At 30.4% G+C, this 26732-nt stretch overlaps 2 protein-coding genes across 2 annotated transcripts in view; both read left to right on the forward strand.

The window, feature by feature from the left end:
- Positions 1–729: 729 nt before the first annotated feature.
- LOC148308465 (uncharacterized) overlaps positions 730–26732 on the forward strand; it is a 34177-nt gene continuing 8174 nt past the window's right edge. The window contains exon 1 of the mRNA XM_088261665.1: positions 730–792. Coding sequence (XP_088117791.1) covers positions 730–792 — 63 coding nt within the window. The remainder of the gene's footprint in view (positions 793–26732) is intronic.
- LOC148308466 (uncharacterized) lies at positions 5044–6947 on the forward strand. The gene has a single exon (XM_088261661.1). It carries the CDS (start codon positions 5154–5156, stop codon positions 6726–6728), a length of 1575 nt encoding a protein of 524 aa, XP_088117787.1. The 5' UTR covers positions 5044–5153; the 3' UTR covers positions 6729–6947.

Below are 26732 nucleotides of genomic sequence, written 5' to 3' on the forward strand. Positions count from 1 at the left end.
AGGGAACCATTTAAAATTGTATCCATTTTTTACTAGGAATTGAATAAAATACGGTTAATTTTCAGTTTGTTTTTCCTTCAAAAATTAGTCAGACAATATTAAAACGATAATAAAAGAATAAACATTTACATCAAAATACCATACAAAATACTAAATAAATATGATAAAGTTTTTTTTTCGTTTAACACTTGGCAATAGGAATAATATATGTTCAAGTTTTTTCATCCTGTAAATATCAATAACAACGAATGAAGTAACGTGAGTTTTTACATGTATGTAGTACCTAAATGAAACTGGATTCAACAGTTATTATAAATTCTATATATTTTATTTGACAAATAAGTATATCATTATGAAGTGGATTTTATGATAAATGTCAACTCGGCTGTCCAAACTAAAAACACAGAAAGGGACATTTTTGTAGTACGTTTTGTTTGCATTTTTGGACTAAGTAGAATCTACTTAATCCAAAAATGCAAAAAAAGTACTATAAAAAAATGTCCCTCACTGTGTTTTAAGTTTGTACAGCCTAACTATGAAAAAACAATCCTTAAATTAACCGCGTTTGATCGTGGTTTGTTATGTATTTTATAAATGTAATAATAATAAACTTTTTCTTTTCAGATGTAATGGTCATTTGGCACTGCCCGCTTGGATTATCTAAAAAAGAGTGAAGATATTTAAAATTGAACATTAAATCGTGAAGTGAAAATTTTTTTTTCTTCATAAATGGCGTCGATGGTACGCGTTGCAGTGCTAACTGCGTTTATAGCAGCATCTTTATCTGTACAGGTTAGTAAAAAAAGGAACCTTTTATTTATTTAGAATCGATATAGGTACCACTTTTGTGTCTACACAAATAATTTTGTATTATTTTGTATCAATTTTGTATTTTCATTTTTTTTTTAAAAGGAATGTTTTTGTCGGGACATAAATGACAAAAGTTAAACTAATGATAAAGAAATCAATGATAATGAAAAACTAATTTTTTTACAATACAAAAATGGCGTTTCAAGTAAAAAATACAATTACGTTAAATGTTACCTGGGTTTAAAGAAAATTAATTCAGAAAAATTTTAAAAAAGCGTCAAGTTAAGTACTGAATAGAAGTAAAGTTAAATTTATCTACACTACAAAGTATATACATTAGAAATTCCATCTGCACAGAGTCTCTTCTGCACATATAAATGATTATCTAACCTGGGAGGATAACCTCGAAAGGTCTCTAAAGATATGTAATAATAAAATATAAAAACACATCAAACCAAATCTAAAACATACCTCTTTTGGTCTAAAGAACTCATGAGAAAATTAGTATGCATTTAAGTTGTACAACCTGATTTTACTATCCATAAAGTCATTAAAAATAGAAATCAAATATAAAAGAGCTATTCATAAATGGAGAATGGAAGTGGATAGATCTGAAATATATCGCATCATTCGGCCATGTCGTATTTGATTGCATGTTATAAACAATTTACTGTCATTATAATTTCATAAATAAATTTTGTAAAATGTGCGTAAAAACTCAAAGGAGGCACATTATTATATTTTTAATTTAAGTTTTACTTGGTTAATACCACTTTTTCTTAAAATCTATTGTGACACGTGTTTCGATACATTCCGCATCATTTTCAAATACCGTATGATGATTAAAAAATGATGCGGAATGCATTGAAACAAGTGTCACATTAGATTTTAAGAAACAGTGGTATTCACCAAGTAAAACTTAAATTCTAATGTATGGTTCCAATGTATGGTTCCAACTCTAATGTATGGAAGTGAAACATGGAGTTGGCAAAAAAAGGATAAAAGTAGACTGAATGCAGTCGAAATGCGATCTCTCAAAAGAATGTGCTACAAAACGATGTATGATAGATGTTCGAATAGTTAAATAAGGAAGGAATGCAGAGCTGAGATAAGCACTATCGATAAAATTAAGAAAGGTGTGTTGAGATGGTTTGGACATGTAGAACGAATGAGTGAGGAAAGAACGGTAAAACAAATTTATGAGGCGAATGTAATTGGGAAAAGGAGCAGAGGAAGACCTAGAAAAACATGGCACGATCAGGTATGCTAAATACTTGAAAGTGGTCAAGTGAGGAGTAGTAATAATCGGCGATTATGTATGAGGAGATGCATGAACGTGGAAGAGGCAAAGAATGTTTGCAAAGACAGAATGGTGTGGCGTTCTATTCTCTCTGCCTACCCTTGCGGAGAAGCGGTGTGATAGTTAGTTAGTTAGTCAAAACTTAAATTATAAATAGATAGTTATTACCGCAAAGTGACTGCCGAATCAATTTATATTAACGACATTATTATATTTAGTTTGTAATTATGTGTATATTGAAATAAAAATAGACAAATAAATAAATGAACAACTTCTCATATTTGTCTACGTGGCAACATTGATTACATTGACTATGACCTCTAAAAGTTATATTCATTGTCAAATGTGGTACTTAAACATTGCATATAGTCATCTCTTTTGTGTCTCGTCAACTTATCAATTTATCTATCCTGAAATCAAACCATGAGCTCGTACGTCAGCATCTAAGATATTAACCACTACAATATGGAGTTCGAGGAAAATGTAAGCGGTTATTTAAATTTTAAGTTTTACATGTACATTATTTCATACGTAAACATTGATTGTGTAATATTATCAAATTTCTGGGGTCACATGTCGCGGTCTAAGAACAGAGTATAGTTATGAATATTCGTTGAAAAAAAATATATCGGTAAAATGTTTTTATTTCAATAAAAATTTATAATCCACCTCATGAATCCAGAATGAACTATTCTATTTTATATTATTTTTGACATCTCATCAAAGATGAAGAAGAATATGGAAGTCTTGGCATTTACGGGGCTGACGACCGTCATAGGCTGATTTAAGTGATTACGTTACACACGTGTAACATTCACCAATTCTACCCATTATTGACAACCACACTAATCAAATTCTTAGAAGTTCTATTTATATGAACCAATTTTGAAAAAATATTATTGAATCACTAGAACTTCTGTCTGTCTCCGTAGTGTAATGGTCAGCACGCTCGGCTGCCGTTCTGGAGGTCCCGGGTTCGATTCCCAGGGGGGGTCAAATAAATATAAGTGATTTTTCACTGTAATATTTATTCAATATTACCCTGGACTGGTACCTGAAGCGGAGGGCTGATCACCTTTCCTTCATGTGTAAACGATCAAGATAACACTGCGTTATATGACGCAGTGCCCTATGCACCATTGGAGTGCGGATAAGGGTTTTATTATTATTATTATTATAACTTCAATAGAGACATCTATTGGTGAGGTGAAAAGAAGCTTTTTATTGAGCAGAAACTCTTTTATTAGTATGTGAGTTCCGAATCCTGGATTATAATCACACACATGAGAAACTATTTTCATTCTTATGGCTTAGATCTCAACCGTTCAACTCAGAATGCTTTCGGCCGCGCTCAGAGCTGCACGTGTCTTCACGCTTAATTTTTTAATAAAGTATATTGGATTTTTGTTTTTATTTTTTAAAATATGTATTGAAAAAAAAAATTAACTTATTACCTTTCAATAACCCTTTTCTTTTCAAAACCATTCATTTATTTCGATGGAAAACTAATTTTTTCAATACAAAAACGGAGTTTTAACAAGAAAAAAATCAATCATGTCAAATGTTGCCTGGGCTTAGAAAAAATATGTTGCGTTAATACGAATACTGGGCCTTAAAATGCATTTAAATTCACATATCGCTCACTCCTTTCAAGAACGTCATAAATCTAAAAACTTGATTTTTCAGGAGAACGTTTATAAAGTTTAAAAATATAACATAATGTATTAAAAATGAATATCAAGCCACTTATTGAACTTTTTACTGTACAACAAAACTTTTTAGGTAAAACCTGAAGGTTTTTTCTCCATTTAAAAAATATTTAGTTTTTTTTTTTTAAATAAATAAACAATACCTTTTCTTCAAAATGCAAAAACAACATTTTCTGCCCTGTAGTGGGTAAATATTAAGTTAAAAATATGCCGCTTTTGCTGGGATATAGTACATTTTCTGGGTATTCTGAAAATATGCACAACTGAAAATTGTCGATTTTCGAATTATGACGTTCTTGAAAGGAGTGGGCGATATGTATAATATTCAATGTATTCTCTAACAATTGTTTTATTAAGTAAGTAGTTAAATAAGTATTTGTGAATATTATCTTTATTTAAAAAAATGTAATCAAATAATAATTAAAATAGAAATTGTCGTTATGCCCACAAATTTTATAATGTTTCATTTGTATGTACATATGTGTATCTTGTACCAAACAAGTTATTCTAAAAAAAAACAATGTAGGGTGTCACCCTTCGTAGAAAGATCAAAATATTACTTATTTTTTTACCAAAGTAAAAAAAATAAATTATTTCATTAAAAAAAATAAAGCTTTTTTGAATGGCATATTGATCTGATGACCGTAACAGCTACACGCGCAATACTAAACATTGCTCATTGCGCACAGCGTGCTTCTTGACAGCTGCTGTTACTTAGCATTTTTATAATTTTTGATTTCATTGTTGTTTCATAGATTTTAAGTATTCACATTGCGTCACAACCATTTTGAAAATGCTTGATTTCTATTTTCATTATTTAATATTCTTTACTATACTAACAAGACTTAGCAAGTGAGCAACAGCAACGCATGGCCAAGTACAGCTAGTATACCATATAATTATAATTATAATAAACTACGAATAATACAAAAATTTCTGTACAAAAAACGTAAATATGCAGATTATTCCAATCAGGGAAAATTAAAATGAAACGTAGTACATTGATCAAATACAAAAGAAGTACATGGACTTAAAAAAACTAATTATAGTATAAATAATAATAAAAATACTTTTTCGTTTATAAATAATATTATAGTGTCGAATAAATAAAGAATAAAATAACTGAAGTCGTGGTCACCTTAATAACCCATTGGTTATGATATCATTATCGATCAGGATTTCTACATCATCAGTTCTCAAATAACAATCGGACTCGGCCATTTCAGTTCCGTTCTTAACTTTAGCGAGTGTCAGACGCGACTCGGCAAGAACTCGTTTCTACAAGGATTATTATCTAATGTTTATATAGTATAATACATACTCGAATATCAACAATGGCTTTATTGGCATCGTGGCTATGCGCTTTGCTTTGTGTTTGTTTAACGAAAGCCGAATTATACTGTGAACTGGAGAAACATAAAAGTGGCGTTTTGGATTGTTCCGCATTGGGCATTCAGTTCAACGCTTTGATCGATAAAGCTAACTTCGGGGAACAAGTGTGGACCGAGGTGATCGCCATCAACGTGTGGAACTCCAACATCGCATTGCTGGATGGCAACGCTTTTATCAACGCCAGGCCCATCCAACATTTGGATATTTCTAAAAACACTTTGACGGATCTCAAGAATAACACATTCAGACACGTTACAAATTTGCGGACCCTCAATATTTCTACGAACGTCATCTCAAGTATCGAACCTGACACTTTCAAAGGTTTGATTGAACTTAAGGAGCTGGATCTTTCGTTTAACCTTTTAACGATTGACGACACGTTCCAAAGTTGCCTGGACCACTTGAAAAAGCTTCGCGTTCTGCACATTGCCGGAAATCAAGAAATTGAAATATCGACCTTGAATATTCGACCGAATCTCAAGACCCTAATAGCATCGAGGATACCGATGGTCACTTTCGACGACAAAAGCTTGACCAAAACTGTTCAACTTAGTACCCTCGTGTTATCCAGATGTAAAATTAACATACTGCCTGAAAAATTGCTGCAAAATTGCAAATTGTTGAACTCGATAGATCTCTCGTTTAATGAATTCTCTCAACTCCCAGGAAAATTCTTCGTCAACAACGTAAATTTGAAACGAATCGATCTGTCCCATAATTTGCTTAGCTCTCTCAACGATCCCGGGTTGTTTTCTTCCAGCAAATATCTGAAGATGCTGGATTTTTCGCATAATGAAATATCTTTATTGCACGCTCAATTATTTGCAGAAAACAAGAATCTGCTCGTTTTGAATATGAACAAAAACAAAATAGAGCGGCTCCCGCCAAAACTATTTGATACTCTCGCAAATCTGAATTATATAGATTTGTCAAATAACCTGATGCTCAGTCTTCCATTAGGTATCTTTTCTAAAAATGTTGCTTTGGATTCGATTTTACTTTCTGGGAATTTGTTTAAAACCATTACCACAAACACATTTCAAAAGACCGTAGCTCTAAGGTATCTGAATCTCTCCAACAACAAATTGTCATCATTTTCAATTCAGATAATTTCAGGCTTGAAAGAGTTGATCTCTCTGAACCTAGACAGTAATCAGCTTAGCAGCATTCCTGACGACTTGCTTTATCCAGACAAACTAATCGAACTAAATATTTCTTGCAACAACTTGACGCAGATATCCTTGAATTTCTTCGAGGTAAAATCGAACTATGATAAAGTGATTTATTTGGGTGGTAACCCTTGGAAATGTGCCTGCTTGAACTCTTTATTAGAAGCTGCCGAAGACAATGGTATTAACCATGGACCTTCTCGTTTTACTGATGGAAATTCTGTCACGTGTGTTGTCGGAACTAGTGCTACCATCTGCAATGAATTCCCCATGTCCAGACAGGATTATCTTAGTTGGGTGAATAAATTAAAGCTGTATCCAGAAATATGTCCGTACAATAATTTGTAGTTATTTCTAATGGGACAAAATTAAACAACCCATTGAAACAGTTTTATTTTATTTGTGGAGGTGTATCATGTGACTTTTGTGTATTTTTTCGTTTTAATATTGATAATATTGAATCAGAAGTGTATGGGTACGTATGTATGATGTTAAAATGTATATATTATATTATAAATGGAACGTATTACTTTTAATTTGAGTACATTAAATGATATTATAAACTTATTCAATTATTATTTTAGTTCTAAAACAATAATTACCCTTTTTTTAACCAAAGATGTCGAATACAAAATTTTATTCGAAAATGCAGTTGATCTTTACAATTGAAGCAAACATAAAACCTGAAATTGAGTAATGGAATGTAGTTGTCGATCATGCATAGAATGGTGAATGTTACAGTGTATAAAGTGATCACTAAAACTAGCCAATGACAGATTGTTATCTCTGCAAATGTCCAGACTTTCATATTGTCACCCCAAATAGACTTCTTTATCAGTGTTGAGATATCCATCGAAAAATATTTTCATTTTTATATATATACATGTATATATATATATATATATATATATATATATATATATATATATATATATATATATATATATATATATATATATATATATATATATATATATATATATATATATATATAAATATATATATATATATATATATATATATATATATATATATATATATATATATATATATATATATATATATATATATATATATATATATATATATATATATATATATGTATATATATATATATATATATATATATATATATATATATATATATATATATAAATATATATATATATATATATATATATATATATATATATATATATATATATATATATATATATATATATATATATATATATATATATATATATATATATATTATATAAATGGTAAGCAGATTACAGAAAATTCCCCTACTACTGACCTGTAATCAAGGGAAAGGATGTTGAGTAACTGGGATACATCGTGATATATACATGACCGGTACCAACTTCTCTATTCAAAATGATGCAGGAATGGGGTCCTGAAGGATAATGGCAGTACGAGGAAGTCCTGACTCATGGATATCTCTCCCCAACAAGTGGACGGAGATTTTACGTATTAAGGATTTCTTCGCCCTAGAAAAACATTTTTTAATTTAATTTTATTTTAATTTTAGAACATTTTTTTGCAGAGACCCACCAAGCCACCTTGTGTGTCTTATCGGTGGAGTTTTTTTTTAATACATTTTTTTATTGTTTTTAACGATTTTAACCTAATATAAACACAAAAAAGAGAGATTGATTCCAGTATGGCGATTAAACCTTTAACAATTGGAGTACCAATCAAAGAATAACAATATATGTGAAACATTGCCTGTTTGTTTTTTTTTATTTATCCATTTTACTCTCACACTTTTTGTTCGGCTACTAAAATAACGTATTCATACGTTTTTTATAAGATTTGTACTGACACTTCTTGGTGGAACTACATTTTATATAATAAAATAACCACTAGCTATATAGTTTTGTCCACATTTATTTTATTTGACCGGTGATCGTCATTACCGACATTATCAGACTGGGATATCTACTAAGGGATCATTGACATCACCAGTTAGATGATGTCGGTAACGACGAAACCCTGTCACTGGTCAAATAAAATAAATGTGGAAAAACTATATAATTGTTATTTTAATATCTGTGAATGCATATTTATAAGGGCATACATATAATATATACGCGTTATCACTATATTGTAGTAATTTTTACAATACAAACATGGGATATGCATTTGAAATTAATATTGTAACCCTTTTATTCTTCCGGTTTATTAATGTTTATATTTCTATTATTATTGCCTAAACAATATATGTAAATATAGGTCCATATTCTTTTATTTGTATGCATAAATTAATCATGTTTATTTTTAATTAATAATTGAAATTCTATATGTAGAAAAAGATTGGTATTTTTATATGCCGGTTTTAAATATGTGAATGCATACGTTTGTGCTTTTATGTACAAGTCAAAGTATTCAAATATCTGCTAAGCTAAGGCGAAAAATATACACATTGTCTTCAACGCCATCAGTTACAGTAAAAAATAAAATTGAGAAACCATCAGAAGTGACAAAGTATGTCAACAGAACATGATGTGGAAAAAAAACGCGTAAATATATTTTTTTGTCTAAACCATAATCGAATAAAAGCGGTCTAATGATAGCATAATTGAAAACAATTTGCCAATTGTGTATAAAATATTCAAATAGGCGCTCACGATGGATAATTGTGCAAGTTTGAAATTTTGTCACCGCAAATGCAATACAAACTGAGTAGTTCTAGGTTTTTTTTCAGAAAAATGTGGAACTGTGGTCTTTAAAATGTCGTAAAATTGCGTTTTTTGTGGAATTTTCTCAGATATGAAATATGCAAACGTTCTATTACCGACCATCTAACAGTTACTAGAAACATATTTGGGGGCAATATTAAGGCCATAATCACAACATAATTATCTTTAAACCCAGGTTACATTTGACGTAATTGAATTTTTATCTTAAAACGCCGTTTTTGTAATGAAGGTTAAAAATTAAAAAATATATATAGTGAAATTAAATATAATAGAATTGTGTGCTTTCTATTTTCTTTATTTTCCATTTCACCTCATTTTCACCACAGCAACGCGTAGCCGTCTCGTCAAAAACAAAAGAGTTCATTCAAAATACAGAAATCTTAAGGCCTTATTCGCAATAATAGAATTCATTAAACGTCCGGTTGCGCTGAGAGCCGGACGTCATTTTAAGCCCGATTTTTATTAAATACATTTACATTTTTTTCTGTTTTTTAGATATAATAAATGAAAAAATATATAATTTTTTTTTTAATTCCTTACCTTTCAATTACTCTTTTCTATTTAAAAATATATATTTATTTCTAAGAAAATCTTATTTTGTTCAATACAAAAACGATTTTTTAAGAAATAAATTCTATTACGACAAACGTTATCAAAGTTTATAGAAAATTAAGTTACGATTTAACAAATACTGGGCCTTAATGGTATTGGATGTATATCAAGATTTTTTTACACTAAATATTTTCAAAATTTACACTCAGCTTGTAACAATTATGACCTTCACTTGTAATATTATGTGGCAGACTATTATCAATTTAAACTTTTTTTTTATTTAATAAGAAGGATAAATAGGGCGATGAGAATAGTTCTTGGGAAGAATAAATATAGCAATGTGAAAGGAATGAGAGATGAACTAAAATGGTTATCTGTAAGAAGAAGACTTAAATTTAATATGTTGATATTTGTACATAAATTTTTTCACGATAAGTTGCCAAAATATTTCAAGGATAAAGTTGTCTTAAACAAAAATTGTCATGAATATGCTACTAGACAAAAGGATAAAATAAGACTACCATTATTGAAAAGAGCTGAGTCGCAAAATTGCTTGATGTATAAGGGTTTAAAAATGTATGATGAGATGCCTGAATGTATGAAGAATGAAAAGTGTCTGAAAGAATTTAAAAATAAATGTCTAAGTTACTGTAAGGAAATGTAAATATATAAAAATGATGTAAATGTATATAATAGTTTATATTAGTTTTAATATAAGCTAACTTAAGAAATAAATAAAAAAATAAATAAAAAAAGGATTGTGCATTTCTACGTCTTGTCTAGCTTTTTCATCGAAATACGTATTTTTTATAATATTATTGCACATGTCATTATTCGAACGGTGCTTGCTAAATGAGTCATGAATGAAAAAAGTCATTCGATGTGTTGAGAGTTGATTTTGACATCAAGAGTAGAAAAAATGCTAATTTTATACCGTTTTTCGCACATCTGTGTACAGACCTGTCTATTGTATATATGCATATATCAAAATATTGTAAAAATACCAAAGCTAGCTAAAGCTATGTTCTCAATATTATTAATATTCAAAGCGTTCAATTTGTGGTAAGTCATTTTTACTTTAAAATTTTTCTACAAAAATGTTAGTAATATTAGTACAAATATTACCAAATAAATATATAAAAATACAATTGAATGATTAATTTTGCGCCATCTTAAATTTGTATACGCTGCTGTCTTGTTCATAAATCGCTCACTCCTTTCAAGAACGTCATAAATCAAAAAACTTTATTTTTCAGGAGAACGTTTTTAAAGTTTAAAAATATAATACAATGTATTAAAAATAAATATCAAGCCACTTATTGAACTTTTTACTGTGCAAAAGATCTTTTTAGGTAAAACCTCAAGATTCTTTCTCAATTTGAAAAATATTGAGTATATTTAAAAAAATAATAAAACAAAACGTTTTCTTCAAAATGCGAAAACAACACTTTCTGCCCTGTAGCGGGTAAATATTAAGTTAAAAATATGCCTCTTTTGCTGGGATATAGTACATTTTCTGGGCATTACGAAAACATGCACAATTGAAAATTGTCGATTTTTGATTTATGGCGTTCTTGAAAGGAGTGAGCGAAATGTCAAATATGATTGAAGTACGACGCCATTTGCAAAAATTATAACATCTTCCGACAGGGTGATTTATTTTGCGCCACCTGTATATCGTTGGTTTCTTTTTTATAAAAATAAAAAATATAATGTCAATATTTTGATGGACTCATCTACAATTCATACATTGTAATTTTACACTTTTTCATAGTTGTTTTATTTCGTATTTTCCGATTTTGAACTTGTTCTCGATTTTAGATATCGCAGGTTTCTGCAAAAAATCTTTTGAAATTCCAGTTACATTGCGCATTGTAGCGAATGTGAGTGAAAAAAGTGGCATGGAAGGCATTGGAAAAAGAGGACGTTTAAGTTTGGTATGACACAATACTATGAAGTGGATGCAAGAGATGGATTCGACATGGTCTTTTCATGATTAGATATCGTTGAGAAATACGTTGCAAGCGAGTTCAGAGCCTTCGCCATTATTTAGTTATTGAATAAAGCGATATTTTAAACCGATAAACGTGTTACATAAGTTATAATTCGACAAATGGGGAACAATTACACTCACAGATTTCATTTTTGACGTTGACAAGTTAATGCAAATAAGGAGGATTATATACACTATAGTGGAAATAATTCTTGTCATCTTTAGAATTTTCTCGATTGTCTCATTGTATCACTAAAAAAGTATCTTTTCGCTTTATATATGTATGTATATATATATATATATATATATATATATATATATATATATATATATATATATATATATGTATATATATATATATATATATTTCTATATATATATATATATATATATATATATATATATATATATATATATATATATATATATATATATATATATATATATATATATATATATATATATATATATATATATATATATATATATATATATATATATATATATATATATATATATATATATATATATATATATATATATATATATATATATATATATACACACATATATATATATATATATATATATATATATATATATATATATATATATATATATATATATATATATATATATATATATATTTCTATATATATATATATATATCTATTAATTACCAGGCGGGCCAAAATAAATATAAAATTATTTAGTTCGCTGCCAGACGAAGCTTCCTTTTGAGTTTCATCATGTCACTGATTAGCTCCTCTTAGCTCCTTTTGGTGATATTCAATAAGCTCTTCCACATTCTCCTCTTCTACTTCCAATTCCAACTTTAGGGCACTGTGGTGATGTCCTTTACCACTTATGTGTCTGTTATACAGTCCATTGTATGAAGCGAGGTTCATTGCGTGTCGCGTGTAGTATGAATAAAAAGTTCGTCGTGCGCAGTGTTCGTTATACGAGGCGTTTGTTATTTGAGGTATCACTGTATTTCAAACAAGTATACTTTCAACCTTTTTAAGTGTGTCCAAATACTTGTTCACAAAATCTGGATTATCTCCAATTACAGGAGTCAAGTTTTGTCAGAGTTTGACTCCTGTAATTGGAGATAATCCAGATTTTGTGAACAAGTATTTGGATACACTCAAAATGTTGTAAATAAATTATCTGGTCAAATTATAAGCTTAAAAAATAAAAATGAAAAGGGTATTTTCTGGCGTTTCTCGTGTGTGTGATTGAAATCCAGGATTTAAACCTCACATACTAATATAAGAGTTTCTGCTTAATAAAAAGCTTCTGTACATCTCACCAATAGATGTTTCTAGTGAAGTTCTAATGATTCAAGAACAAGGTTTCTAAATTGGTTCATATATATAGTTAAATAATAAAATATATATAGAACTTCCAAGAATTTGAGTAGTGTGGTCGTGAATAATGGGCAGAATTGGTGAATGTTACACGTGTGTTAAGTGATCACTTAAACCAGCCGATGACGGTCGACAGCCCCGTAAATGCCCAGACTTCCATATTCTTCTTCATTTTTGATGAGATATCAAAAAATAATATGAAAGTATACTTTCTATCAGAACCCGTTCAAAAACGGTAATTTGGGCTTCCAGAAATCCATTTTTTTAATGTCCAAATTATAATAAACTCAATACATTTGAATAGAAAGATGTCAGCAGTAGGTTGATAGTGACCTTGGCATATAAAAGAGTATGAAGTAAGAATGGCTGAATATTATGGAAGTAACAATAACCCAATACTTGGGTAGTGGGTTGAAAGCATCTGTTGTAGAAGTACCTATCTTTCGTGTCACCTGAAGTTCACAACTATACCAGCACAAGTTTGACGTCAGTAGATAGCGAATTTTATCACTTAAGCGGATCTTATCACTTGTCATTGTTTCAAAATGTAATTCATAAAAAAACCTTATAATTGTAAATACCTATAACCATTTAGTTATTTGAAGAATTATGATGTTATTATTAATATATTATTAGATTTAAACCAATATTTTTAGGTTTTCCACTTTATTTTTATTTGACCAGCGACCGGGTTTCGTTGTTACCGACATCATCAGACTGGGATATAATATGATGATGTCGGTAACGACGAAACCCGGTCGCTGGTCAAATAAAAATAAAGTGAAAAAGCTAAAAATATTGGTTTTAATCTAATAATATATTAAAAATGCAATTCCATCACGAAGTGTCAGTGGATAATATAAATCTATTAAAAAGATGTTATTATTGTCTTTAAGTTTTGTACTGACATTTTGTTTTGAACTAATTCTTTGTCGTAAAATAAATAATATATAGTGAATAAAATAATAGAGGGGACGATCGAGGGAATAAACGCCAGAGGACGCCCACGACGCAAATACCTAAGCGACTTATACGAAGACATGGGCTGCTCAACGTATAAGGAGCTGAAGAGGACTTCCGAAAATAAGCGAGAATGGCGAAAGAGATGTCATCTGTTGCTACAGACCAATCCGCAGGATTGAGACCAGAGAGAGAGAGTGAAATATACTTGCCTGAACTCTTTTTTATGCCTCCGTATTTTATAATACTAACATTTTTCAAAATTATGTTTTAAAACATTGAAATAAATTTGGTAAAAAATTATTTAACTTTCACTGATTGGTAGACGAAAAAACAGATCTCGGAAATATCCTTTTTTATTATTCCACATGATTGATGTGAATCGTTCGCAAAGAAACGATTTTGGCGATTTGTTGAATGGTTGATACGATGAATAAATCTGTCTCGTTGATTCGGTTACTGGCTCAGTGTTCCATACGAATATCAAGTTTTTTTTTCTTCATTAAAGTGTAAAGTAAGATTTCTTTGGCCTTTTTTTTATTTTTAGTCATTGTTGTCGATACAATTTGTAAAGAAATTTCCCTACCCCTCCTAACTAGCCGACGCATGTAAAAAAAGATTTTTTGGTGGACGATCTTTATCCATCCGAATAATGAAGAACGAATGACAGAATAATTTAATAGATCCTTTTAACTGATCATTCTTTATGACCGGATCATTTGAGTGATTCAGATGAGGATTTTTTAACGATCCGAATATACATACCCATAGGTCCTAAGTATCGGAAGAAACTAGAAATCAAAACTCTCCTAAAGAATTTCTTCGGAACTCTTATCCGCACCCGATGATGCATAGGGCACTGCATCATATAAACGCAGTGTTATCTTGATCGTAAACACATGTAGGAAAGGTAATCAGCCCTCCGCTTCAGGTCCAGGGTAATAAAGAAATAAAAGGTCCTAAAGAAATTAAAAAATAAAAAATAAATCTGACTTGTATCTGTATATTTGTTAGTCAGTCATCTCCAGAGATAGTGAGGCAGCATCCTACGAATTTTATAAATATCTATAATATACAACTGTCGAGAATGTTATAAAAAATACTTGGGTGTATAAAAATACATATTTGGTTTAAAGATGTAATGTCAAGAATTCCGTTCGTAGTGTTTGCAGAGCTCTAGACCGGATCGGTATTGGAAAGAGATAAAACGTGCATAAAACCAATATTGTTCAAGATTCGCAAGCCTATAAATGGACATTGACAGTACTCAAAATACTGCTTAATGATAATTGTAGGTAGTTTTCAATAAACACGAGCACGCTAGGGGTTCGAGTGACGCAATTTCCATTAAATAATTTATTTATTTATATTAAAATATATTATTTTATTTATAAATTAAAATTATTACACCTTGTTCCATATAAAGGCCAAATTATGAATTATCTTGAAAATTTAGAAATACAAAAAAACCTGAATTCTAATAATAATTTATTAAATAATATATTGTTTCAAAATTCTTCGCCATTGCCTTCAATTTTTCCTTTGTTTTCAAACTCCGTTCCTTGACTAACCCCTTCCCCTTACTTTCCCCTCTCCTTATTTATAGAAAAATTTTATATTTTATATTTTAGTTATTATACAGACCTGAATGATGGAAGTTTAACTTCTGAAACATGTAGTCTATAATAAAACTCAAGATGTAAAAAACGAAGTGTTTTCTTTAATTATTAAAATATATCACATACATAAGTCACATATATAATATTCCCGATGAGTAACTTCCATTCCTCATGTTGGGATTATGTACACACATAGACTAGATATTTTTCGAGGAAAATCCATGGCGATCCCCTGGTTTACAATATATTCAGGTTTTCTACGTCCTATGTGCCCATACCATCTCCATTGCCTTTCCTCTATCTTATTATTGATGTCAGTTACACCCAAACCTCCACGAATGAGTGAACTCTTTATTTTGTTTACAACATTTTGAGTGTGTCCAAATACTTGTTCACAAATCTGGATTATCTCCAGTTATAGGAGTTATTTTCCTTTTTACTTTTCGACATCTCATCAAAGATGAAGAAGAAATTTGTAATGTGTACAAGTATTTGGACACACTCAACATGTTGTAAATAAATTATCTGGTCAAATTATAAGCTAAAATAATAAAAATAAAAATCATATTTTTTGGCGTTTTTCATGTATGTGATTATAATTAAGGATTCGGACCTCATACTAAAAAAGAGTTTCTGCTTAATACAAAGCTTCTTTTCATCTCACCAATAGATGTCTCAAGTAAAGTTCTAGTGATTCAATAACAATGTTTCGAAATTGGTTCATATATTATATATAGAAACTCCAAGAATTTGAGTAGTGTGGTTATCAATAATCGGTAGAATTCGTGAATGTTACACGTGTATAAAGTGATCACTTAAACCAGCCTATGACGGTCGTCAGCCCCGTAAATGCCCAGACTTCCATATTCTTCTTCATCTTTGATGAGATGTCAAAAAATAAATTGTGTTTTATTATTTAGAAATAAAACACATAAAAAGTAATATTGTGACAATTGTAACAACTTAGTAAACTCAAAAATCTGTGTTCGATTTAACAATTAAAACTTTATTTTTTGACATCTCATCAAAGATGAAGAAGAATGAGGAAGTCTGGGCATTTATGGGTCTGACGACCGTCATAGGCTGGTTTAAGTGATCACTTTACACACGTGTAACATTCACCAATTCTACCCATTATTGACAACCACACTACTCAAATTCTTGGAAGTTTTATATATATGAACCAATTTAGAAACCTTGTTCTTGAATCACTAGAACTTCACTAGAGACATCTATTGGTGAGATGTAAAGAAGCTTTTTACTAAGCAGAAACTTTTATATTAGTATGTGAGGTCCGAATCCTGGATTATAATCACACACATGAGAAACGCCAGAAAATACCATTTTCATTTTTATTATTTAAGCTTATAATTTGACCAGATAATTTATTTACAACATTTTGAGTGTGTCCAAATACAAGTATTTGGTCACACTCAAAATGTTGTAATTAAAACTTTTTTTTTAAGTAAATAAATTAGTAATTGTTTTAATGAAATAAATTAATACTGTTGGTCCAAAAACGACAATTGATTAATAATCAATAATAATTCATAATACTACGGATTTATTTATTATTAGAAGCACGTTACTTTAATGAAAAACATTTATGGATGGACCAAGCGAATAAAAGCAATGGAATTCTTCCTAATGTCATGGTCAGCGAGTCTGATAAATACAAGCGGAGTAAATTTGTTTAACTTGTTCGATATCCTAACTCGGTAGAATTAGATTGTTTACAACATTTTGAGTGTGTCCAAATACTTGTTCACAAAATCTGGATTATCTCCAATTACAGGAGTTATTTTCATATCATTTTTTAACATCTCATCAAAGATGAAGAAGAATATGGAAGTCTGGAAGTCTTAATATAAGAGTTTTTGCTTAGTAAAAAGCTTCTTTACATCTCACCAATAGATGTCTCTAGTGAAGTTCTAGTGATTCAAGAACAAGGTTTCTAAATTGGTTCATATATATAGAACTTCCAAGAATTTTAGTAGTTTGGTTGTCAATAATTGGTAGAATTGGTGAATGTTACACGTGTGTAAAGTGATCACTTAAACCAGCCCATGACGGTCTTCAGCCCCGTCAATGCCCAAACTTCCATATTCTTCTTCATCTTTGATGAGATGTTAAAAAATAATATGAATTAGATTATTATGTTATGATATTTTAATATACAAATAATACAGAGAAAAATTGAAGAGGCGTATAATGGAATCAAATTATACGTTTACTGATAAACAGACCGTGATCTTTAGATAATTCTATTGGATTGTTTAATCAAGGTCGAGTCAAGTTAAAAGATGTCGAGTTGACGATTTGTCGGAAGCAAATCAATCGTTATTCATCTTTTGTTATTTTTATCTCGTTAAACATCTCTTGTTGTTCAATTCTTATTATAAAGGTGTCCTAAAATTAAGATTTGAATGAAGTAGAAAACACAGTTTTTGGTTTTGAGATCGTTTTTTATTTAATAATAATAATAAAACCCTTATCCGCACCCAAATGGTGCATAGGGCACTGTGTCATACAAACGCAGTGTTATCTTGATCGTTTATACATGAAGGAAAGGTGATCAGCCCTCCGCTTCAGGTACCAGTCCATGGTAATTTTGAATAAATATTACAGTGAAGAAATCACTAATATTTATTTTACGCCCCTTGGGAATCGAACCTGGGACTTCCAGAACGGTAGCTAAGCGTGCTGACCATTACACTACGGAGGCGGACATTTTTATTTAATTATTATTATTAAATCATAAATCGAATAAAATAGGTGCTTTATAGAAAAAATACTTTATGGAAAAACACTTTATACTTTATGTGTCGGGTTGTGGTCCCGTGGTTAGTGCGGTGGACTCTTAAGTCAGAGTTTCTAGGTTCGAACCCACTCTATCACAATTTGATACATCTTTCTAATAATGAGCCGCTTAGGCTCAAAGAAATAGTATGAAATTGAAATATGTGTGTATATAATAAAAACACATTTATTTCTCTTTAAAAATAAAAATAAAGATATTTGTGCTAGTGATTAGTTATATTTTCTCATTTGTTTCCCGTTTATTTTAATTTTAGTTTAATTTTATTTTATTTTTATTTTTTGATGTGTTATAACAAACATAGATATTTACAGGGCTTACGATACATTTCATGAAGGATTCAGCTAACAAATAAATTACCAATATCAATCACAGATGTCGCCTACGCGTATCAGTATTAGATCTTTTTTAATATTTTAACAAAGGTAAAGTCTGGGTATTTACAGGGCTTATGACCTGTCATAAACATAGCGTTTAGATGTCAAAAATGGAAAATTAACCCCGAACTGAATATAATTTTTGAACAAGTATTTGGATGCACTCAAAAGTTGCATAAGACCTTTTCAATAAAGCATAAATAAAAATTTGACCAATGAGATTGTCAATCATGGGTAGAATTTTGTATAAAGGTATTACTTAAACCAGGCAATGATAGCTCATAAGTCCTGTTAATGCTCAGACGTCCATAGTCTTCCTCATTTATGTTTGGTAATCAATAAAAAATCTTGATAAAAACACAAAAGTATGGCGCGTAGTTATAACACATCTCAATTAACACATTCTGATAGATATATAAAAAGGTATGGTATATATTTTGTATTGTTGATTTTTTCCTAACAACAGTTTTTTTACCGAAGATCCTTGACCTTTATAAGCCACTTAAATTCCCTCTCGTGAAATCGGATCAAGTGATTCGAAGTTGCATGTAATAAGTGCACTTATATTTTTAGAAGTTATTCTCCGACACTCATCACATCGTGATCAGCTAGAGCATGGGTCGGCAACCTTTTGTTGTAAAAGGGCCAAATATTTTTCACGGGGATCAGTGCGGGCCGCACTTGCAGTAGGTATACATACAATATTTATATACAAATATTTTAGTTTTAAAAATAAAACGCTAAGTGTATATTTCAACGACATTTATTGTATTTAATAAAATCAATGAGATTCCCTTCGCTTCCTTTCTCGCTTCCATTCACTCGATTGTGTATAATATCGTCCGTCATGTGCGTTGCGGCGAGAATCTCGCGGGCCGCACCAAGATGTCTCGCGGGCCGCATGCGGCCCGCGGGCCGCAGGTTGCCGACCCATGAGCTAGAGTCATGGGTGGCTAACATTTTCAGCAGCCGGGCCAGATTTAAGAAATCAGATATCTTTCCGGGCCTTATAAAAATCTATAAATAAGATATCGCTCACTTCCTTCAAGAACGTCATAAATCAAAAAACTTAAAGTTTAAAGTTTAAAAATATAACACAATGTATTAAAAATAAATATCAAGTCACTTATTGAACTTTTTGTTGTGCAACAGATCTTTTTAGGTAAAACCTGAACGTTTTTTCTCCATTAGAAAAATATTTGGTGTTTTTTAAAAAATAATTAAACAATACCTTTTCTTCAAAGTGCAAAAACAACATTTTCTGCCCTGCAGCAGGTAAATATTAAGTAAAAATATGCCTCTTTTGCTGGGATATAGTACATTTTCTGCGCATTCCGAAAACATGCACAACTGAAAATTGACGATTTTTTATTTATGAGGTACTTGAAAGGAGTGAGCGATATAGCAAAAATATGATTCAAACATATTTATAAAATACGAGCAAGGTTATAAAAAAAATTAAAAAATAAAAATTTGTGAGACGTCTGATTTTGTTTGTTTGAACAGTTTTCCAAATGCTCATTAGTGATTCTTGTTCTCATTTGAGATTTTAATGTGCTTCATTCGACTAGCTATCATGGCTACTGAATAACTAGCTTTTGCATAGCATTTTGACTTTGAGTTGCTCTAGCACTCGGTTATAACAGCTTGTATTCTTATCAATGTGTATTAAAAGTCGATCGCAAATTGTTGTGATTGTTTGTGAACACGAATATACCATTGAAGAAATTGTCACGATAGTAAGATACTTCCGTATATGGGATATGATACGAACTACGCACGATAGAATGTTCTTTTTGTGGTTGTATTTACACTGAAAGAAAAAATATATGAAATGCTCCGCGGGCCACATGCAGACACGGGCCGCGGGTTGGCCACCCTTGAGCTAGAGCAATAGTCGTTTGCCATTTAGTTTTATTATGAAATCTCAATATTTATTGGAATATGAGATTGCTTTCATATTAGGCTCACGGCGGCAGTACCTACCGCTCAGTGACGGAGTCTGAAAATTACGATACAGGCAGGTAGAACGTGTGGTAAAGTCTGTGTATTTACAGGGCTTACGACCGTCATAGGCTGATTTAAGTGATCACTTTACACACGTGTAACGTTCCCCAATTCTACACGCAATTGACAACGAGAGGTTTCAAGAATTTGAGTAGTGTGGTTGTCAATCATCAGGATCACGTAAACCAGCCTATGACGGTCGTAAGCCCTGTAAATACACAGACTTTTACATATTCTTCTTCATCTTTGTGAGATTCAAAAAAAAAATTGTTTCTGAAAAACTGAATATAATGCTTAATGTATCGAAATACGTATCATAATCGATTTAAATAAATAGTGGTATTTACCAAGTAAAAGTTTAATAAAAAAATTATAGATTTTACCGCAAACTGACTGCCGAATCAATTAAAGAAAAAATAAAATAAATTCGATCTAGTTATATTTATCAACAAAATATTAGTAAATAATAAGTCGTTTATTACTATTTAAACAAAAAAAATGGGGAACTAGTACTCCAACAACCTTACTACAGACATTAAAAAAATTGGAGACTTTAAACTGCTAAAAAAAAAATTATAAATGTTAATTCAGAAAAAAAAGGAATTTGTAAAACAAGTGTAAGTCCCTCTCCAAGCATAAAAGCTCAGTCTCTTTGTTGGAGAAAACTGCGTTCCTAATTTTAAGATTGTTAGAAATGTTTGGAAAATTAATTAAAATTGTTAAAAACAATGTAACAATATTAAATAAATAAAAAATATTTTAAAAAAATATTTATGTGGGTAAACTTGTTACAGCCTCCTACATACTCCATCTTAAATGATCACTTTTATTTACAATTTTGGTAATATACACGTTAGAGATTGAGAGAAAAATAAACATTGTCCAAAAAATGAACATTGCTTTACGAAGTTCAATATTAATTTTGTAATATTATTCATATGAACCGGTACGTAGAATAAGATGTGATTGACAAATTAATATAACCTTTGGTATATTAATATCGCTTTATATTTTGCAAGAAATTCACGAATCAGAAATGCATTTTTTCTCACATCAATTTGAGTAAATATTTCAACAATCCATAATATATAAATAAAATTCGAATGTTAATTTGTTCCGAATCTCAAATCTCCTCGAATCCACCGATTGCTTTGAAGTTTCTTTGTTTTATAAGTATTATGATATAAAACATATTACAAATGTATGCTTTCTATTTTGCATTTAATCCTTTCAGGACAACTGGTTACTGCTGCTAACCACGAATTTAAAATAAATTGTCTAAGTGCCTACAGGTTTCTAGTTAAAACCATAGTGCAATATGTGTTGCCTATGTAACAGAAATAGTGCTTGTATAGATTTCATTGACTTGGAGCTTATTTCAGACTATTTATTGTGGCGATGTGCACATGTCGGGATATTTATAGGTTATCTGTATCTTAGTTTATCAATTTTTATTGAACGAAATAAACAAAATGTTAAGTGAGTTATAGTCAAAATAATATTAAAAATAAGTAGTGTTATATATAACCTCATATTTTCAAGAATACATGCTTTTATTTATACTTTATAAAACATGGTCTTTGTTGCTAACTACCAGGCACATAATGTGTATTTTCAATTTTGTTGAGGGATAAATGTTGTATCAATCTGTGTGCACAATTTTCAGTGAGTTTTCAGTTGCTGTATACACTTATTTGTAAATAATTTCAAGAAATAAAAATGTGTTAAGTAAATTTTTTTTCTGTTCTCAAAGGGTTAACCAGACAGAGTCACAGCAACGCAAGCAGCTACTAAATAATAAATAAGAAATATATGAATTTTTCTATCACTTCAAATATACATACACAACATTCGAAATTTGAGTATTTTAGTTGTAAATCATAAGTAGAATGGTGAGTTTTACGTACTTTGTAAATTGATCAGATAAACCAGCCAATGACAAGTCGTTTGCCCTGTAAATACGCAGAATTTCATGTACTGATTGCAATAAAGGTACGGATACACATACTGCTTATTTACATACATCGCCAAATTTTACAGTTACCAAAAAAAATAATAACATTGTAAAGAAGATATCGAAAAAATTATATTTTTAGTAATAAAACAGTAAAAAATACGAATTGACTAGAATTGATATTAGAAAGGTAGGATTTACGATATGTTAAAGTTATTTTGACTTAAAATTTTATCCATTCTCACACATCGAGTAAAATTATTTATGATTGACAAGCGTGCGATGCTTTTAAATTATGTAAATTTGTAATCGAAATTTGGCCGTGAAAAGTTTGGATCCACCATCTTCGGTTGGATTATATAATAATATGTCTGAAAATCTTCAAGGTAACTCACTTTGCCTACTTTAAGTTCTCGTTTCGTTTAAAATATAATGCATGAGAGCGACCATGTACAGGTGGCGCAAAATGAATCACCCTATCGGGAGATGTTATAATTTTTGCAAATGACGTACATCAATCAAATTTCATACTTGCGAACAAGACAGCTACTGTATACAAACAAATTTGATGTGACGCAAAATAAATCATCCAATTTAGTTTTTAAATAACTTTTAACAAAAAAAACTTTTTAAGTCATGGAAATCTTTATTTCGATCTTTGAATATTTTCCTGTTAAGTAGAAAAGATGATATCCGACAAGTGGCTGCCGCCAGTGTAAATACACATTTGTGCCGGTTTTATCAATCTGTTTATTGCAGTTGTCTAGTTCACAAATATCAAATATGATTGACGTACAACGCCATTTGCCAAAATGATAACATCTTCCTATAGAAAAAATTAATTCATTTAGTGCCACCATGTATATATTTTATTAGTTGAATATTAGAAAAGCGCCAAAAACGAAACGAATTTCATTTATTTGCAACATAACATGTTGTAATAAAATAACTGGTCAAATTATAAGCTATATGAAAATAATTTTAAAAAATCATGTTTTCAGGCGGGTCTCAAAGTATTATATGTGAATTTAATCCAGGATTCAGACCTTGCATACAAATAAATAGAGTCTCTGCTGCAAAAAAAGCTTTCCCTAATCCAACATATGTAGATAAGTGTTGTGAACTCACATGTACTGTGTCACGAATATTTTATCAAGTTTGTTATCTTGATAACAATCCATCGAGAGTTAATTCTAGCTATGTGTGTACAATGATTTGGACATATTCAATAAAATGATAGCGATATAGTGCTTAAATACTGGATTTTATCCACGAACGATTGTTTTTTAATTCGGTATATTGATAACAATCCATCGAGGGTTGAATCTAGCCATGTGTGTACAATGATTTGGACATATTCAATATATTGGCAGCGAATTATTACATAAATTCTGGATTTCACACACGAGAGATTGTTTTTTATTTCAATATATTGATAACAATCCATCGAGGCTTGAATCAAGCTATGTGTGTACAATGATTTGGACGTATTTAACATATGGATAGCGATTCAATATAGATCCTGAGATAGTGATGTTTCGCTTTACGAGTAGCACTAAATCATCGATCAGAGCATCTGCAGATAAAGATAAAATTACAATGATGTTATCCATCCTCCGTCGTGGAGTTTCTAGATAAGAAAAATAATAAATAATAATCATACAACGTAGGTTATGGCATCTTAGTAGAAAGTTGTCGGTAGGTCATTTTTATCCTAATTACATGTTATTTTATTTGAGCGAGTAACGACGTAGAACAACGCAGTAAAACTGCTAATTACATATCAGGTAAGACGCCATCACGACCCATGGTGTCTTCTACTAACTCGTTGGCATTGATAAATAATTGATGGCCTGTCTCAGAGCTAATGTGTCGAGTGCAAAAGTCAAAAATACTCTCAGGTTATTACCCTATATTTATATATAATACTCTTCGACCAGCACATCTTTACTGTGCTACCGAACACCGCTATTGAAGTGATAATCATATTATATTATATGATATCATTTGGTTAAGTGGATTAGTTGAAGTGGAAATGCTTTGCTATGTATTTATCAAAAAAGAGCTACGAATTTAAACTAACAAATTCAAATTTTGAAAGCTTCTAAAAAACAGGGCTAAGTATTTATTTTGCATCAGGTAAAGAGTTCCAACAGCTTGTTTAATTAATGCAATCATATTTTTTAAATATAAAAAAAAACATTATTTAAAATATTTATTGTACCTGCAGACAGTTGGTAGAATTCCATTTTGAATTGTTGGGTAATATATCCAAAATTAAACAAGGTTTATTTGGTTGAACTCTACATTTATTTATGTATATGTTAATACGTGTGAGTGTTTGATAATGTCCTAAGAAGACGAAACATATACATAAATAAATGTAGAATTCAACCAAATAAACCTTGTTTAATTTTGGATATATTACGCAACAATTATTTAAAATGATAATTTATTATCAGACACTGCATTATTCACCCCACCAAGGGGGGGGTCAAATAAATATACGTTTTTTTTTCACTCTGATATTTATTCAATATTACCCTGGACTGGTTGGTACCTGAAGCGGGGGGTGATCACCTCTCCTTCATGTGTAAATGATCAAGATAACAGTTTTTATATGATGCAGTGCTCTATACACCATTAGGGTACGGATAAGAGTTTGAAGAAGAAAATATTATTATGGAGTGAATTTTGGTATGTTGGAAGAAAATTTTTTTGACCAATGTACATAGGTACATATATTCCTTAAGAAATTTAAATAAAAAAGCCTTGAAGGTTGTTATTTGTAGTCCTTTTTTATAATGTACCTAACATGGTATTATAAATGTACCTACTCGCGTAGACGAGGCAAAAAGGCGTGTCGGGTTCCCTATGATAGATTGCTGAACTATTTCAGTATCGGATGTGGAAGAATCTAAAGGTCAAGGCTGCTAGAGAAATTCCTTGCAAGTCGAATGAACCTAGCAGTGTATAGGTGAATGCATAACCTGTATGCATGTATGTATTATATTTAAACATTTGACGTCAATTTTTATTTCAATGTTATGGATTTTACTCAGCTTAGGAGTTAAATCGATTTGTTGCAATTTTTTTCAAATCTCCATTGCAAATAAGTCTTTAATGGAGCAAACATTCAAAATTTACGAACAAAAAATACACACTCAAAATATTGTGAAATACTAATGAGTTTAGTAAAAATTTAAAATGATATTTTCAGGCGTCTACTGGTATGTAAAATAATTTGGGGAGAATCTTACACGCATTTTTTAAGTTGTGCTAATAAAACACACTCATTTTAACCATAGATATATCTGAATATATTTTATTGAAGCATAAATATAACTTCCGAATTTTGAGTAGTGTGGTTGTCAGCCACGAATAGAATGCTAAATATTACACGCATATAAAGTGATCAATTAAACCAGCTTATGACAGGTTGTCAGCACTGTAAATGTCCAGAATTCCATATTCATCTTCATCTTTGTTCAGAATCTAAATATTCAGCCATGAACTATATGCGATTCGTTATTTCACACTAATTTCAACATTGTTTAATGCATTTTTGAGTTATGCTTTAGAAGCTGTATTTTTCAATGCAAATATCTCAATACATGTCACGATGTATTGTGTTCACGACTGAAGGCCGATTCTTGAGAACGTGGTATACTTTAAACGTCTTTACAATGTGTCCACAAAAAACTTCTTGCACATGTAATGTATGTACATATCTTAAATACGTAAAATGTTTTTAGGGCAAATAAAAATACAAAATATCCATTCAGCATTCAGCGCATCTAATTATCTATTTAAATGCTGACAACCGCGCTTTAAAATACAGTGGAACCTCTCGTTATGAGAGGTATAACTCGTTTCAGAATCTTACTCGTTAAGCAAACATTGATTTTACTGGAGCGGTAGTCCCGGCTTACAAGTGAATGTCGTGGAAAGGGGACTTTCCCTTTCTCTGTAACTCGTTATGCGAAATGCCGCTCGT

This window comes from Brachycentrus maculatus, unplaced genomic scaffold (genome assembly GCF_059751285.1).
Source record: "Brachycentrus maculatus isolate JH-2025_06_01 unplaced genomic scaffold, ASM5975128v1 h1tg000164l, whole genome shotgun sequence".
Classification (NCBI taxonomy): domain Eukaryota; kingdom Metazoa; phylum Arthropoda; class Insecta; order Trichoptera; family Brachycentridae; genus Brachycentrus; species Brachycentrus maculatus.

What these genes read in the sequence shown, in the direction of transcription:
- LOC148308466 (XM_088261661.1), top strand. Translation starts at nt 5,154, where the DNA reads ATGGCTTTATTGGCATCGTGGCTATGCGCTTTGCTTTGTGTTTGTTTA.